The sequence below is a fragment of the Martes martes genome (genome assembly GCF_963455335.1).
Source record: "Martes martes genome assembly, chromosome: 9".
Lineage (NCBI taxonomy): Eukaryota > Metazoa > Chordata > Mammalia > Carnivora > Mustelidae > Martes > Martes martes.
In genome coordinates, this window is record NC_137896.1 from 78,588,498 (window position 1) to 78,605,856 (window position 17,359).

At 48.3% G+C, this 17,359-nt stretch overlaps 1 protein-coding gene across 11 annotated transcripts in view; it reads right to left on the reverse strand.

The window, feature by feature from the left end:
- Nucleotides 1-17,359, reverse strand: part of BCL11A (BCL11 transcription factor A) — a gene marked incomplete at both ends in the record, with an annotated part of 100,350 nt that overhangs the window by 47,547 nt on the left and 35,444 nt on the right. The window contains one exon of one of the 11 annotated variants that reach the window (XM_080813768.1): nt 15,675-15,721. The exons of the other annotated variants lie outside the window; for them this stretch is intronic. Within the exon in view, the coding sequence (XP_080669894.1) occupies nt 15,675-15,721 (47 nt within the window). Of the gene's footprint in view, nt 1-15,674; nt 15,722-17,359 lie in introns of those variants that run through there. 11 annotated transcript variants of the gene reach the window in all.

A 17,359-nucleotide genomic window follows, 5' to 3' on the forward strand; every position in this document is an offset into this window, starting at 1 on the left:
CCAGGGGCTACTGCCTATTTTCACCATAAACACCTTTCCAGCAAACATTTTCACCCCCATAACTAATTGGCCATAAGGCAATTTTGCCACTTTAAAAGATAAAATCATAAAAAATTTTACAAAAAGGGACATTTGTTGAGAAGGACATAACAAAACATGAAAAATGAATAACAAAATTAAAGACTTTATTGCAAAATACAAAATATTCGAACATATTCCAAATGTATAGTGTTGATGATTCATGGTAATATGGTGCAAATAACTGATTTTATTTTGTGGATTGTAGCTAAACATTTGTCTTTGAAGTCTTTCATTCATAGTATTATACATATTTTTGCTTGTTGATTCATCTTGTTCACCATCCCACTTCTTCTCTTGCTAAATTTTCTTCCTTCATTAAAAGAGGCATCTGTTTCCAAATACTAGGATGTTTATCTGTAACTGGGCTTTGTACTGCGTTGTGAAAGCCTTCTACACTGCTATTCGTTCTTGGCATATTGTCATTTGTCAGTTGATAGTTGTTCCAAAGTTCTATGGGAAATGTGGGTTCAAAACTCTACACCACCATAGAGACCATTATGAGAGCTGAGATTTGTATCATATAAAAATGGGAGGACTGCCTCAATGGAGAAATGAAACCAAACTGTCAACCAGTTGTTTTTTTTTTTTTACCTTTTATGGCAAAACTGCCTTAGGGCCAATTAGTTATGCAGCAAATATGCTTGCAGCGAAGAGGTCTATGGCAAAGACGTTTACTATGAAATGACCTAGGGAAAAAATAAGTGTCTGGAACTCGGGAGCTGTTGGAGCTTGGTAACCTAGCAGAGTGGGCTCACAAGCACTTCTTTCTCTCTCCTTCTTTCATGGGGAAAACCTACGCTGCTTGGCCCAATCACGGTTGACTGCATCAACGACAATGGTCTCCGAACACCACAAGAGCCCCTCCCCAACAAGACGCCATTGGTGCATCGTCCAAAACAAGACCCGTTTCTGGAAAAACGTCAGTTAAGTATCCAGTTTTGCACCTATTTACATCATTGTTCTGGAAATTTTTCCATCATTCTGCTCCATATTCAACGGCAGCCAACTTCATTCATTTGCTCCACACATGTATTGTTAATGGCAGGGAGAAGAAAACGAAATTAGCCTTAGTCCTTGCCCTCAAGGAGCTCACAGTCTAGCAGCTCTAACCCTCACTGATCTGTAAACAGATGTCTAAGGGTCCCAGGGAGCCGTGGATACTTCGGGGAAATGGTCGCTTTGGTAATAGAATTAGCCACTTCCAAGTTCTCTCTCAGGTGCTCACATGAAGCGATAAAGACCTTCCAAAATGCTATATCGTCTCCTTAATTATAGTAATGGCTCCTCTCACATGAAAATTTAAGCAAGGGGAGCTGGAAGACACACTCTGAGAAGTTACGCCGGCCTCTCTGTGTTCCAGAAGGGCCTCTTCTGGTTATTTTACCAGTGAGTGATGGGGTAATGTCCCACTCTTTTCTACAAAACCTGTGTCACACAAGGTGAGATCCCAGGCTAACAGGGTTTCAGGGAGGGAAGGCCAGATCAAAAATAAGCCTCGCTCCACAGAGAAGCTTTACCACCAGCAGTCCTGGAAAACTGACAGCTTTGCATGTTGTAACAACACAACTCAAGATGATCAGAATCGTATAAATATTTGTACAGATACTTATCAGGGCAACAATCAAATATCAGGTCCCTCCGAGTGAGCTGATGTGCTTACAGTTTATTGTCCCAATCTGTGAAAGTTGGTGCAACAAAGCGCCACAGAGCAAATCTGCTGAGGTCCGGAGTCAGGGAGTAGGTAAATAGTGGAAGCGCCTTGGCTTCCCTCCCTGGCTCTCTTCTACGGACTGTGAGCAAACGGAAAAATAAACTATCAGAAAAAGTCTCAGCCTAATAAAACGACAGACAGAGTAACTTCTTGGTGGAATTCAGAAGGGTAGCTCAGTGGGTTCTTGCTAGCACGTATTTGCACTTTGCCATCACACGCTTTGTACACACGACTCCCAGATCTCAGGTATTGCTCCAGAATTGTCCCCAGGCGGCTTCCTCCCCTTATCTTCCTCCTACATCAAAAAGTAGGGTTCATATCCAATCCCATACTTTCTTGTGTTAAAATATGCACTCGAGAAAGACCAATTAAAAAAAATTTAGCTCTCATCATGGTAATAGAGTAGAGCAGAAAAAACACTCAGCAGCTAACCAAAAGACATAAATTCTTGTCCTGTCACTAGGAAGCCAGGTGACCAGGAGGAGGTACTTAATCTCTAAGAGAGTCAAGTTTCTCATGGGTAAAATGAGATGGGGTGTGAGGGGGATGGCGTGAGCAGGACATGAGAGAACACTGGTCCATCCGGGGCTCCCGGGACAGTGAGGCTCGTTGCTTACTCTCTTCCAACACCCACCTGTCTTGAAGGGCCCAGGGCTGCTACTTGCTTGGAGTAAAACCAGTATGTCTGTCATGTTAATATGCATGGAATGTGTTTAAAAAAGGATCAAAGCTAGTCATGAAGGTATCTTTGGGGAAGGAAGCAGCCCCAGATCCACTCATAACATTTGCCTCAGGGGTGGGAGCAGGGATGGGGGCTGCATCCTCCACACTGGGTCACCCCCAGGCCCAGAAGGGAGGGGTCGCATTACCCCAATCATGTTGGCCCCATTCTGGAACCTCGGCAATCTCCAAGCAGGTAGAAGGACGGACTGAGGTCTGCCCAGGAAAACAGAGAGAGACAATGGGGGCAGCTGCAAAGGAACCCCAGTTCTCCAGGGATTCTGACTTCTTACTAAAATCCTCACACTGCCACCCACTTCGGCCTGGACAGCCACCTGAGGCCCCAGACTTCTCCCTGGGAGAGAGCCATCCTTTGCTTCCCTTGAGCGCCATGACAACTTCCCCTGTACCTTCTCCTCCATCTGTTCCCAGGACAGGGCAGAAGCCTTCCACCTACGGGTTAGATTCCCTGTGCACAGCCCAAGGCTGGAAAGGCCTGTGTGCCATCCAAGCTCCTACCCCACAGGCTGTTTCAGGGTTTACGGTGGTTTTCCAGACCCAACATTTCCGACCCAGGTCTGAAAGACTCTATCAAACACCCAGATGGCTCTGCCAGAGAAAAGTGACATTTTGGAAGGACTCATTTATCCTGTCCAGAAGATCTGGGGGACAAGATACAAACCCAGCACCCATTGAGAGGGATAGCATTCTGGAGCTTTCATCAGAGTTTAATTCTCTGCAAAGTTTTTAAAATGCAACAATAATTTGCATTCATCTAAGCCTTCTGAGAACTGATTATCAACTGTTTACTAATTAAAAAAAAAAAAAAAAAAGCAGGTGGAGGAGTAGGAGGAAAGAAGTAAAAGACCTGAGTGAAAGGCCCAACAAGACCGAAACCCCACACTTGTCACTGCTTGCTGGAAGCATTCATGGCTTTAGGTGGCACATTCCAAGAACTCTGAAAAGCATCCTTCAGCCTACACCACCCCTGGACCACAGGGGTCTGGTCTTCTTTTCCATTCACACTAGCTCTTACATAAAACAGAGATGCCCACTGAGCCTTCACACAAGCCAACAGGGCCCAGGGCTCACACTACACAGCACCTTCCCCAACGCCACATACAGCTGCCCACTGGCACATGTGCAGGAGTGATGATGAAGGCACACAGCCTTCCAGAGGCTTGTCTGGCCCACCCTGCCCTTTCTAAGTTGCCTCGGGGCTTCATCCAGCCCAGCCACCCATTGCAAAGAGAGAAGAGGCCACCAATCCAAAGACCAGAATATTACACAAGCTTGAACCTTCCACCCTGCCAGACTGCTTCCCCAAAGAGGAAGGTATAATGAAACAAACAAGCCAACCTCTAACTACCTGCAGTTTTTATATTTACACGAATGTTCTTGCAATGGGAGCTCGGCATCACTGAACCCAGGAAAAGTCAAGTCAAATAAGACCAAGTGTGCAGAAAAAAACCAGCTCCATGTCCGTCTCCCCCAGACCCTCCTTTTCTGAGCCTTCCCTCGGCATTGCAGGGAATCAGGTGTAAGCCCAAGAAACAGCGACTGCTCTTTACCAGGAATTGTACCTGGGGTATTTACTGAGAAGCTTCTCCAGCTTAACCCTCCCCCGGTGCTTAGGGGTTACGGGAATTAACTCATGGAAGTATACAGAAAGGGTGAATGTCAGGCACATGTCTGTCTCTGCAGACCCTCAAAGATCATCGTAATTCCCATCACCTGGCTCCCCTACCAGGAAGCACTCCCACCGGCATGTTCCTGCTCCCAACTGTTCAAACAGGACTTCCACCCAAAAGCAGCCTTCTGCAAGCCCCAGCTGTCTGTCCCGTGGGCGGGCTGTGGACCCGACGGAGGGCCAGGAGGGAGGAGTCCTGGGTCCAACCCCTAAGTCTATCCCCTAGCTGTGTAAGACCAGACATGCCCTTTAACCTCTTTGGGCTTCATATGCCACCTCTTCTGCCTCTTCACAAGTTTAACTCATGAGGAAAGGCTCAAATCTGACAATGCTCATCAAAGGGCTTATTCAAGAACCTTATAAACATACTGTGATTTTATTGCCATTCTCATTATTAAGAGCACAGTAGATATTTGAAAGGGATGGGTACAATTTTTCATAAACCAAAAAAGTGAGAGGGTTGGCAAGAAAGAAGGGAACAGATACCAAGAAATTGCTTCAAGGTCATCCCTTGGAACCCCATTCTTCCAGATTCTTCCAAATCCCTACTGCGGTAATAACAGCCCCAAAAGAACATACCACTTTGTCAGGACTTGTAGGTGAAATGTGTTGGAGCAGCTGTCAACTTGGGGAAAATCACTCATCAGGTAGTCAACTGAGTGGGGCTGTTTTCAGCTGGACAAACACTGCATCTGCAACCAGGAATGAGTGCTTTCCTGTCCTTCCCTTGGGGGCCAAACCAACCCTCCTTCACCTTCTTGTCCCAACCAGTAGAACTCCTTCCCCTCGAACACACAGCTGCCCACCCTTCCTTCCAGCTCCCCCAACTCTCTTTCAGTGGACTGAGACCCCCTGGCAAAAGCAAGAGTATTTTGAAATCACAAGCCCTCCCAGCCACCCCCACCTCTGAGAGGCAAGGGACCCAAGGTGGCCACTCAGTGCTGAGGAGGGTAAGCCTCCAGCTGGGTCTTGAATTTTAGATGAAGTCATTCATGGCTGACTCCCAAGGGGAAGGGCCAACTACAGATATGGCCAGGAACAAATCCACCTGAGGGAGGGGGGGACAGTATCCCCCAGAACAACGGTGGGCCGAGAACTCTGCATCCGGAGAACACCCAGCAGCTACAGCAGACCCACCTGATTTCCCTGCCAGACGCTGCGAGGGAGGCACGGTGGCATTTGGTAAATAACCCACATAGGGTGCTGCAGGGGACGGGATACCACGCTAGGCTCCGCAGCCCGGTGAAACCAGATGGTGTCAGAAGACAATGAATGACTCATAGGCAAAGAATCTGCTGTTAGTACACCTAAAAATCCCTTTTTGCGAGCAATCACTTGACACCCACCACACTAAATCACAGAGAGGTGGGAAGGAGCACCCGGGCCCCAAATAACTTATCACATTACCCAAATGCCAGCTCTCCCACTTCGTCCAAGGGCGTGGAGGGAAGGTGGCTGACTGGGGGCCTGGGGCTCCGGCCCCTTCCCAGAACTCCTTCTGCCTCAGAGGAAGCCACCTTCACAGGCAACAGCTGTGGGCTGATGTGCCACACCTTACGCCCCAAGGCTCTCCTTGCCAGGGGCTTCCACCCTGGTGTGGGGAATGTTCTGGAACCCTGACACAGCCTTGCTCGGATTCCAGACAGAGCTGGCTTGGAGAGCCACAGAGATGACCCACATGTCCCAAGCCTTGGCCCTCCAAGGTGACAAAGGCCTCAGTGGACTGCATCTTGTCTCCTTGGGCTCAGCAAGCCGGCCCCAGTGGGCAGGCTGCCACCCAGAAAAGTGCCATCCTAACACCTTTGTGTATCTCTGCTCAGAGGCCTAATGATAAAGACGAAAGGCAGCGCACAAAGGAAATGGCCGTGCCCAGCAGCCTCTGAGAGTGCGAAGGCAGCATCTACCACGGACGCTGGAGCCCCCTCACGTTTCCTTCCAACCACCTGATCTATATCCATTTCTCTGTCAGCAACCTCAAATAATGTCTATAATGCTGAGATTTATACATGTGTACTTATAAACGTTATTTCATTATAGCCTCTGCCAAACTACCTTTCCACCTAAACATTCAATTAATGTAATTAAATTGCTACCTGATAGCATTATCTAATTTAACTCGGGATCCAAACTATTGAAAAGCATGTGCCTTTTAACACCCTGACTGGTAAGGCACGTGATGAGCAGAGCTATAAACATGTTGGCATAACTGAGTGGTTTAAAAATAAATTAGCAAACTATAAAAATAAACAGTTACATACATATGTACTCAATTATGAACTAACTCTAATTTTTGTTCTGAAATACTGTCTTTGACCTTAGTCATAAACAAGCACTATTAAAAAAACATAATATCTCAACAGACAGGAGGCCAAGGATTAAATGCTCTTCCAGTTGAGCAGAATGTAAAACGAGGCACCAAGAAAGAGGAAGGAAGGAAGGAAGGAAGGAAAAAGGAAGTGGAAAGGAGGGGAGGAGGTGGGAGGGGAGGAACAGAGGGAGGGTAGGGAGGGAGGGGTGGAGGGAGGGAAGGGAAGCGGGGAGGAAGGGAGGGAGGGAAAGGAGGAAGAAAGGGACAGAAGGGCCTATCTTGATTGAAAAGCTCAAAAAATGTCTACAAAACATACAAAGACTGCTGTGCTCTTGTTGCTTCTGTTTGAGCCAGAAAAGTTAAAACCTGGTGAAGTGCTTTTGCATTTTCAGATGTTTGGGAGTCTCTCAAGAAAAAAGGGCAGGCAAGGGGAAGCCTGATTTCCAAATGCAGCTGTTTCAACAGTTCTCGGTCTACATAACCGGGTCTGCCGTACAGGGCTGCCTCCCCACCTGAACTAAGCTTGCTGTCCTAAGTCTGCTACTGTCTCTAAGTCCTGAGCTTTTCTAAGACATATGGCAGAAATGTGGAAATCGTCTTCCAAACAGCATAAGACAGAAAAGGGGGGTGGAAGGGGGAAGGAAGAAGCAAAATCAAGCTGTTGAAACTGTATACAGGACACGTTTTCACACTAATCCAGTGCTCCGGTAACAAAGGACAGCATACTATGGGATAATTACTATGGATTATTATTACTGTTTCTAAAGCAAAAGCAAAAAAAAAAATTCACAAAAGACATATTACACACGCAGATTTCTAAAGCTTTAAAATCATATGGTCTTCAGTGTTCGTTCCTATGGGGTTACGGGTAATGCCCTAACTGAGCAGGGCAGATGCAAACACAAAAAAGAAATCACAATAAACCTGAAATACTCTGATGTCATGGTGCTTACTACCCTTTTATTTCACAAACAAAAGTAGTTGAGCAACAGCTAAGTAGTTATTCATCTCAAAGAGCCAACCTAAAATGCTGACTGCCTCAGGGTTGTCTACCCTCCCCCCCCATCCAAACAACAACTACAAAAATTACATAAATAAAAAATAGGAGGAAACTCAAACTCAGCCACACTTGTTTTCGAATGTGGCAGACAAGGCATGATGTGAAAGAGGTGCCAGAGAAAATCCTCTTGGGGGACACAGAATTACGCCCCAGGCCATTGTCCCCGCCATAGTGAAGGGGGCCAATAGGGCAGCCCAGCCCCTAAGTCTGACATTTTCAAAAACAAGGAGGTTGCCAGCTGCTGTGAGAACATCCCCAAGACACATTTTTTAAAGGAACGCAGTTGTTAAGTCTATGGAACAGCTAATGTGGAACTGTGCTGGGCTTTTAAACCTTTCTGAGGAGGACAGTGTTTTCCTCTGGATGGAAAAGATATGCTTGGTGGGCAAGGGATCTCAGGCACCTCAGCAAACTGGTCAAGGAGGGGTATAGCTATGAGAAGAAAGATGTCAGCAACCCATGCCAGCTTGATTCAGGAAGAGGCTGGTGCTTACACATCTGGGATGGCGGGAAAGGCTGGAGATCTTTGGATTTCCCCTAGAGCGTCTTTGACAACAGGCTGAATCTTTAAGCTGGCAGCCTAGACCTTTCTGTGGGTTCTTCCTTGGGCCACCTTGGATTCCAGAATCTGTCCTACAGGTAGCAAAGCCAGCACCATGGAAGAGATAAAGAGAAAACTAAAGCCTGCCTGTATGGATGTTAATAAACTCAAGCTCTAAATGCTGCTATCGAATAAGGTCTTTTGAGACTTGAGGGCAAAGGAGCGCCTCCTATGATAAGGAGTCTTTGCTAGCAAAAGATGCTCACCTATGAGTCCTAAAGCCTAGAAGCACCCCCCCCCACACACACACACCAAAATAACTCAGATAAAAATGCTCACTTATCAAAGTCCTAACATCACCAGCTTTTGGTCTAAAGATTCAAGCTGAGGTCAGTGCAAAAAAGCAATTTGTTTGATTCAGGCCCTTGCAAATTACCCCCAAATAATTCACTTCATCTCAGCTTTGGCTGGCTTCGGTGGAATAAGAATTCCAAGAATTATTTTACTTTTCCATTAGAGGGCTCTCCTCTCTCCTTTCAAGGAAAAACACTCTATCTGCCAGCCAGCTTCTTTCCAGGAATGGGGAAAGGGAGGCGGAGGACCTATGGAGAGGAGGACAACAGATTTCCATAAGAAATTCCAAAGCCCAGGCTGAGCAGCAGATCTGGGTACGGCAGAGCCACAGAGAAATCTTCAGAAAAGGACTCTTTACAGGTATAAGACACAGTGGCCGTGGATTCCTGATAATCCTCCAGTACCTGGGGAGGGTGAAGTCCATGGAAAGATGGGAGCTCAGATACGGATTCTCAAATCCCATGGTTCACCAGCAGCCCCTGATGATTTACCTGAGCTCTGAGAAAACAAGCTGAGGAGAAGAAATGCAAGACACAAAGCACATATTTCTGAGTCAAAAGATCAAGTTGTCTTTGGTAGCTAACAAACAATAGAGAAAGAAATGGAACAAAACAGCTCCAGAAAAGCACCTTTTCTAAACAACTACAAGTTAGAGCTTGACCTAAGCCATCTCAGCTCCCAGCAGTCTACTGGAGGTCTCTCAGCTGCCCCGTAAGGGTCACACTCCTTTCCCTCCCAACCCTCCCTGAGCAGGACAGGCTAACGGCCACCTGTGGCCCAAAGTAGAAGAGGAAGAGGAGCCCCACAGCTTGGAACAAGCACCTCCATCCTCTCAAACACTTCCCAGGGCCTTCTTCATCCCAGGAAACAGCAATTCCATCCTTCTGGTCACCAAGCCAGACATCTTAGGGTCTACCTTGACTCCTCCACCAGCTCTCCCGGCCCATGCCCAATCTGTCGGCAATTCCTTCTCGTTTCACCTTCAAAACATTTCCAGAATCTAGCCTCCTCTCACATGTCCATACCCCCAGTCCAAGCTGCCATCATAGGGCCTGGATTTTGGCAACAGCCTCCTGAATACTTCTGCCTCACCTCCCCACACACAAGTCTCAAAAAGCAGCCAAAGCGACCTTCTGGAAACCTAAGTCACATAAGGTCACTCCTCTGGTGGCTTTCTCTTAGAGTCAAAGCCAGAGTCCTCACAATGGCTGACAAGGCACTGGACTCCTGTCCCTTGGACTTCAGCTCCCACCCACCTCCTTTACTCCTCCACTTGGACACCAAGGGCCCCCTGCTCCTCCTCCAACCAAAGTCTTTGCATTTGCTCTTTTGGCACAGAACCCTCCTCCCCCCAGAAATCCATATGGCTGATTGTCTCATTCCTTGGAGCCTTTGCTTCCCTAACCATCCTATTTAAAGTGTGCCCGCCACACATTCCCTATCCCTCGTCCCCGCCTTACTTCTCTCCAAAGCAGCCTGATCCTATTCTGATACACTATATAATTCACATGTTTATTCATTTACTGTCTGTCTCCCCAGCTAGAATGGGAGCGCCACAAGGTCAGGGATTTTTGAATGCTTTGATCATTGCTATGTGCTCAACACCAAGAACAGTTCCTGGCACATGGCAAGCGTTCAAAAAATGTGTTGAAAAATGAATGAGGGAACCTCTAGAATCCCAAACTGCCAGGAGGCCACTCAACGCCCTATCTATAAAACCATCAGGCAGCCAGACCTGGGGTCACTTTGGCTTTGGAGTCTGAGTTTCTGCCAAATTCCATTTTCCCCACAGGTCCTGAGGCCCAGAGGGAATAGCATTTTGCATTGTAACATAAAGGGGTTCAGCTGGTTTGGGAAAGGAAAAAGAAGGGGGGGCGCTCTTGAGAGAGGCCAATCAAGATCAAATTGGAATCTTTTCCCTAAGGCATAGGAGGAGCCTCCAGAGGGAGAAGCTAAGAGCCTGGGGAGGTGCCCACCACCAGTGGCTCTTCAGAGCTCCTCCAGCTCAGCGATCCGTGCAAACACACCACGTCGTGGCCAGCCATGCGTCCGGGCACTCTGAGATGCACATACTCAGCCCCAAGGCTGTGTGGGGGCATGGGGCCAGCTTCTGTCAGAGCATCACTCATCCCCTGTTTGTGCTTTCAGACTCACCTTCCTCCCGGTAGGGATCGACGTTGGGGGCAGGGGTCGGGGGCGTGGGGGGCGGGGAGGGGCAGTCTGGTAGAGGGACAAAACACCTGAGAGCCTGAGATCAGCCAGAACAGCTAAAGTACCTTTTCCCACCCTGGTGTACATTTTGACAGGTGAATAAATGCTCCCCAGTAGGCAATAACAAGGGGAAGTCTGAATTAAAAGAACTTGCCAATTTGAAAAGTAATGCCATTCTATGTGACTCCACTCTATTCTGTTACCAATAAAACACTTAAAGATGCTATTCATGCAGACATAAAGTGCTAATGGCCACTTGTTAACATGTTTCATAATGCTAATATTTCCCTCTGATTTCCGACAGTTCTTTTTTTCTTCTTCCTTCTTTTTTGGGGCTATTTTAAGTTAACAGAGCGCTAATCTGATTTGAAACTGAAGGCTTAAAGAGCGACTCTCTACATAACTGCGCTACTAATGACAACCGTTGCTTTACATGTTGCACCGTTTCATGAAAACAATCATCACTCAGTCAATGGACTTTCCAAGCCACAGAAGAGCTGTAATACGCTGAAAATGCAGGAGGCATAGAGAAAGCTCGTAATGTAAGACACTGGTGGGGAGGAGTGTCACTAATTCTTTCCCAAGCTTTGTGCACTTTGTTTCCATGGAGGCAAGAACAAGAGGACCGGGTAAAACGAGTGAGAATTCTTTTCTTTCAGAACAACAAACAAATAAATAAGAATATGAGGTGCTTTCCTTGCTACCCTCAACTCAACAAGCTGGCCTTCCAGTAACTGGAACAAGTATCCAAGTGCCAAAGAAAGGTATGGCTCAGTACTTAGAACTAACTGGGCCAAAGATCCAGAAAGTCTTCCCAGGACATACAAGAGTCTCAGCTGACTCCAAAATGAGTGTGTGTGGCGACCAGGGGCTACAACTTCATCCACACGACTCCGAAGGCTCAGAAACACCTGAAGTGGGCGCAGCAGAAGTTCTAAGCGCACCTTCCCTGGGGAGTTAGTTGTCCCAAGGGGAAGCGTGCTTACCTAGGATGCTCTAAAGGGAGCAATTCAGAGGCATCTAGATCCCCACACATTAAGGTTGAGTTGCTAAAGGCAGCTCCTTGACATGCTAAAAAGAGCATGACTTTGGGACTCGGAAACACCTATCTGGGTTTTATGGCTGAGGGTGGCCGGGCCAAGTCACTTGCCCTCTCTTTGCCTGTGTGCTTTAGATTTTTCTGGCTGCATGCCTGGCCATTGGGTATAAGGGATTTGTCCCTCTTCTTCCCCCTCTCCCGACACACACACTCCATAAGAGGAAACTTGTCTGGTCTTGCTCACCTCCACACGTCTAACCCCCAGCACAGTGCTGGGCATAGAGTAAGTGTTCAATAAACACATGATGAATAAAAACCAAAATGGGATGAGATGGCCTCTGCCTCTCCTCTCGGCTCTCATTCTCTGGTCCTGTGAAAACAAAAGCCCTGAATAACTCCATGTTGTTTATCTAATTCAAGAGGCTTCCGTAATGTAGGCATCAGGGCATCCCCGTTACTAGAGATGGGTTCAGTGCCTGGAGAGGTTCACCGTCTGGTGAAGATGGTTTATTTTCTTTCAGTTTCTCAACTATGAGTCACCTTGAAGGAGGGGTAAGAGAACAGTCAGGTTTTACTGCAACACATCCAAAGTTAAGGAGTACACTTGACCACACAGCCCACCCACATGATATCCTTTCGGATGACACAGGAGAAAGGCATTTTACCACTTAGCCATCTCAGAGATGAACTTCGCCCAGAAACAGACACCCAGGGCACAGCTCACAGGTTGCATCTGACCACACCACCATCTCTGGTTACCCCCAAGAGAGGCAGCATATGGACAGCCCACCGAACGGCCACCTTTTGAGAAGTTTCAGGGATAAGGAGGACCTATCCCTGCCAGCACCAAAATCCATGGGGCACAAGTCCTCGGAGGGGTGGTGAATTTGTCTTTCTCATTCGCCACAACTCTTCGAAATGCTCTCCCCTGGAAGGAGGAGGACCAGAGTAAGGGACTCACATGCTAATTAGGTTTGTAGCACCCCCTATCACACCCCAGTCCCATATCTATGCGGTCGACACCACAAGATGTTAGAAGGTGGGACAAGGAATTTCGTGCTAGGAGTGACACTCAATCGAGCCCCTGCCCCCAGGGCCCAGTCCTTAGGGGCGCTCGAGACCCGGCGGTATGGCAGATGCAGCTTCCATGCCCCTGTTGAGGCTATGTTGCAGAAGCCACTGGCCAGGCACCCTAAGGCCAAGCACCCATAGGAGCACCTTCACCAGGGGTGGGTGCTGGCTCTGTCGCTAGCAAGAACTCCTGCTTCTTCTCTCTTGTTGGAGCTTATCTTCCAGTCCTGCCAGGACCTTCCTCGTCCTGGCCTCTCCCTTCTAGATCCCATCCCCAGCTGAGGGCTGGCAGCCTGCTCCCATCCACAACAGAACCAACTCATTCCTTGGCCAGGATGGCGGGGGGTGGGGGGGGGACCTCCTGCCACAACTAACACCCCACCCCCATGATGCCAATACCTGGGAAATTTAGGAGTAACACCTAGCTCTTGAATAGAGCGCAGCTGCGTCCACACTAGCAAAGGGGTCCTGTGGGCAGGAGACCATTTTTCTCAACAGGCCAGCAACTCACTGCCTTCCACAGACAAGCAACTCCATGGAAGAGAATCCTCCTGGCCTGTGTGGGGGAGAAGACCTGGATTCGAGTTTCACTGTCTTGAATTCTGTAAGGCCACAGTCCTAAAGCTCCAAAGAAGGAACTGGAGGGGAGGCAGGAAGGCAGCCTGGCCTGAGGGAGGCATGGAAGGTGGGCTGACCTGGGCTGGGGCCAAGGCAGAGCACAAGGACCTCTGGTCACTTCAGCCGTTTACTCCTGGACTTCACTAAGAGCACTTCTAGCCAGCAGTGCTCCCAAAGGTTCTCAAGGAGAATGCTTTCATGCAGGACTACCTCCCCTACCATGAGACAGGTCACAGCTGCCCTGGTCATGGATGGGACAGCAGCGCTGAGCCCAGTCCTGCTGAGTAACCCAGTTCTGGCCAGGCCTGGGACTCGGAGAACAGACCATCTAAACATAAACTTCAACTGGAATTTTTTTCCTTAGGAAAGAAATCAGAGCTGTACAAATAAATCTAGTTGGTCTGGATGACTCTCTTCACAACACTGCAAGGGAAACACTCCACAAGAGTTAGTGAATTCCATGGATAAGAGAGGATTTCCCTACTCAAATATCAAGGGTCTTGCATACACATACACCAGAAAGAAAGAATCCCCATTTTAACCCCAGCCAGCATCAGCCAGAGCTATCTGAAGAAACGCAGTACTCCCTCCCTTCCGAACATGGGCTATGCTCCCTCTGGCACGTTCTACTCCCGGCTTCCCTCACTCCCAGGGTATCCCTAGCTGTTGTCGTCAGTGTTTGCCCAGCCCTGACAAGCCTCCCCCACACAACTTCCAGGCAGGAAGTGGCAGAGCTATAAGCAAAGAGCTCGTGGCTCGGTCAAGAGAAAAGGTGTCAGCCAGTGAAGGCCTTGAAGACAGCACACCTGACCCAACCCCTCTGTATCTTTGTCCACAGGGAAAAAGAGGAAAATAAACCCACTTAGCCTCTGTGCCTTTCCCCCATACGGAGCCAAGCTCCAATGCAAAGCCTGGCCTTTCAATTTTCAATCAATCAGCCAGAACAAAGAATGAACTAAAGACCGTATATGAACCAGCATTATGTGGGGCATGAAAATACAAAAAATAAAACATGATCCCTGCCTTCCAAAAGGTTCTAGTTTGGGCAGCAGGAAATACTAGCCTCCAGGAGGCAGCACAAATACTACTGACACCCTCTCATTAATCTCAGAGCCACCCACACTCCTTCCAAGGGACACGAAGGGGTTGCAGCCACTTCCTGACAAGAGGCAGGACTTTGCTGGGTCCCCACTCATATGCTCCTAGTGACTTGGGGGAGTAGCCTTGAAGCCATCCAGCTCAGGGCAAGGCAAGCCAGAACTAAGCACTCAGTGCCTGTGTATGAGACCGGGCCATCTCTTTATTCCTCGAAACATAGCCGGGTGCTTTCAGGCCAGGAGAATGAGGTGGCAAACAGAGGGCCACATGGAAGTGGGGTCTGACATGGACGCGGGGCCTGCCAACAGACACCTCATGCCTCGACCTCCCAGCTTCCCTATTTGTGCTCCTGACATGAGACAGGAGGCTAAAGTTCCCAAGCCACTTGGCCTACGGTGAGGTCATACAGTGGGGATTACCGAGTTACCTCTGGGCTGGGCAGACCAGGAAGTGAGCAAGTCAGTCTGAGAAAGATCCAGTCAGGGGATGTTCTCTGGGCTCTGTTGGGCCAACACCCACGGGGGGTCTTGGGCTACAAATGCCTTGCAGAGGGCAGGCGGGTCCCTTTTCTCACCACTTCGTATACATCTTAACTGACTGAACGGGGGTACAAAAAACGGGAGGCAGGGCTGAAAATCTAGCCTGTAGCTATTAGCCTGCCATTACTCATGCCATGTTTGTGTGTTCTGAAATGCTTTCCCATGTCCGTAATGCTTTTCATCTCATCCTACACACTTGCGGTCACCTCTTCTCACCCCAGCACACAGAGAAGATACGCTTTTCATGTGCACTTCGGTTTTGTTTTCCCTGTTTTTCTTCAAGATTTTATTCATTTATCTTAGAGAGAGAGAGCACAAGCAGGGGGAGCGGCAGGCAGAGGGAGAGGGCAAAGCAGGCTCCCCGCTCAGCAGGGAGTCCAGCATGGGGCTTGATCCCAGGACCCTGGGATGACGACCTGAGCCGAAGGCAGCCGCTTAACCAACTGAGCCACCCAGGTGCTCCAGTTTTGTTTTACTATTAAACACAATGACCAACTCCTATTACTATAACATAGGTTGTGCTGGAGACTTATAAAAGACGTGACTTTGCTGGCTCCCAGGGAAGCTGGGCTCTGCTCCTTCAAAGCCTACGTTCTCCAGATGTCAGCAGAAAGTTATGAACAGCTCTCTTACCAGCAGTGAGGCAAGAAAGGCCACTCACTGTATTTCTCAGCCTCCATGAACAGAGTCACTGGGAGAGGAGCCAGGAGGGAGGAGGCAGTCTCAGAGATAGGATCATAACCCCCCGACCGCTGGTGAAGCAGAGAGGTGGCCGGGGGCTTAGGATAGGAGTGGAGAACTAGGTTCAGTATGAAAAATGGCTGAAGAGGGCAACCCTCTCGGGTCCTCTCCCTCTTTTGGGAGCTTTGTAGTATCCCTTTACTATCGCTCAATAAACTTTGCATTGTTGGAAAAAAAAAAAAAAAGACAGCTGAAGAAGCTCTAGAATTCCTCATGGACACAGAGCTGAACATGAATGTCTGCTTTTTATTAAAAAAGTAAGCAACATACCTGAGTGCAGATCTCAGGGTAAGGAATGTGGAAAACGCCAAGTATCTCACCAGTATGCTCTATAGTAATCAGACCGGTGTTCGAGTAAAAGATCCGGGAAGGTTAGAACCAGGAGGTTCTAAAGAGGGGCACAAAAATAATAAATGGGTTAAAAGATAATAGACCTGTGAATTCAAGTTCAGGGAAAAGAGATTATTCAGGAAGGAGAAGTGGCAGGGAGCAGAGCAAAGGATTCTAAAATATGAGGGGTTTCAGCTCAAAGCTAGTGATAAGAAATGCGGTCTTGGGGCACCTGGGTGGCTCAGTGGGTTAAGCCTCTGTCTTCAGCTTGGGTCATCATCTCAGGGTCCTGGGATCGAGTCCTGCATTGGGCTCTCTGCTCTGCAGGGAGCCTGCTTCCTCCTCTCTCTCTGCCTGCCTCTCTGCCTACTTGTGATCTCTCTCTCTGTCAAATAAATAAATAAAATCTTTTAAAAAGAAAGAAAGAAAGAAAGAAATATGGTCTTCTCTGGAATGAAGAGGAAATGGGTCTAAATTGAAGCATAAGAGATTTAAGGTGGACAAAAAGGAAGGATTTCCTGCTATTGAGAGATGTCTTTAAAAAGAGAACACATGTGGTGGAGGAAGAGGTTGAGCTGGTCAATTCTTGAGACCCGTCTGTCACCGAGAGGGTACAGGTTCCCCCACCACCCCAGCTCCACCCCACCCATATGTTCAATGATCCGGGTAAAAATGCCAAGCTGTTCCATGTGCACATGGCGCAAACCTCAGAACTACCACTCTGCATGAGCCCTATCAGGAAACACGGCGGCCAAGCCAGCCTGATACAGGGCAGGGAAAGAAGGAGGCCTTGAGGAAAGGGCACAGCACAGGACCACAGCACAGGTCTTCTTCAGCAAAGCTCCAGCTCTCAGAGGCATTCCAGCCACCACACATAAAGTCATCGGGGGGTAGCACGAGTCTCTCAACCAAAGCACAGCAGGGCCAACCCAGGTCCTGCTGGGTGAGGAGAGGCTCTACGAGTCAGGAGAGCGAGCCAGGGTAAGGGTGTGAGGCCCGGGCTCTGGGCCAATTCTATCACCGCCTAGTGAGTGGCCTTTGGGCCAATCATCGCCCCTCCTCAGCCTCAACCTTCCTCATCTGTATAATGAGAGGATAGATAATAGGACTTCATGACTCTATGTCTGCAAAGAACATGCACCATGAATACTTACTTCCCCGTTTTATGAAGGACACAAGGCTCAAAAAACTGTACTCTTGTCTCTGATTGCTCAGCTACTCTGGTCAAAAAGGAATAAGAGCCTTGC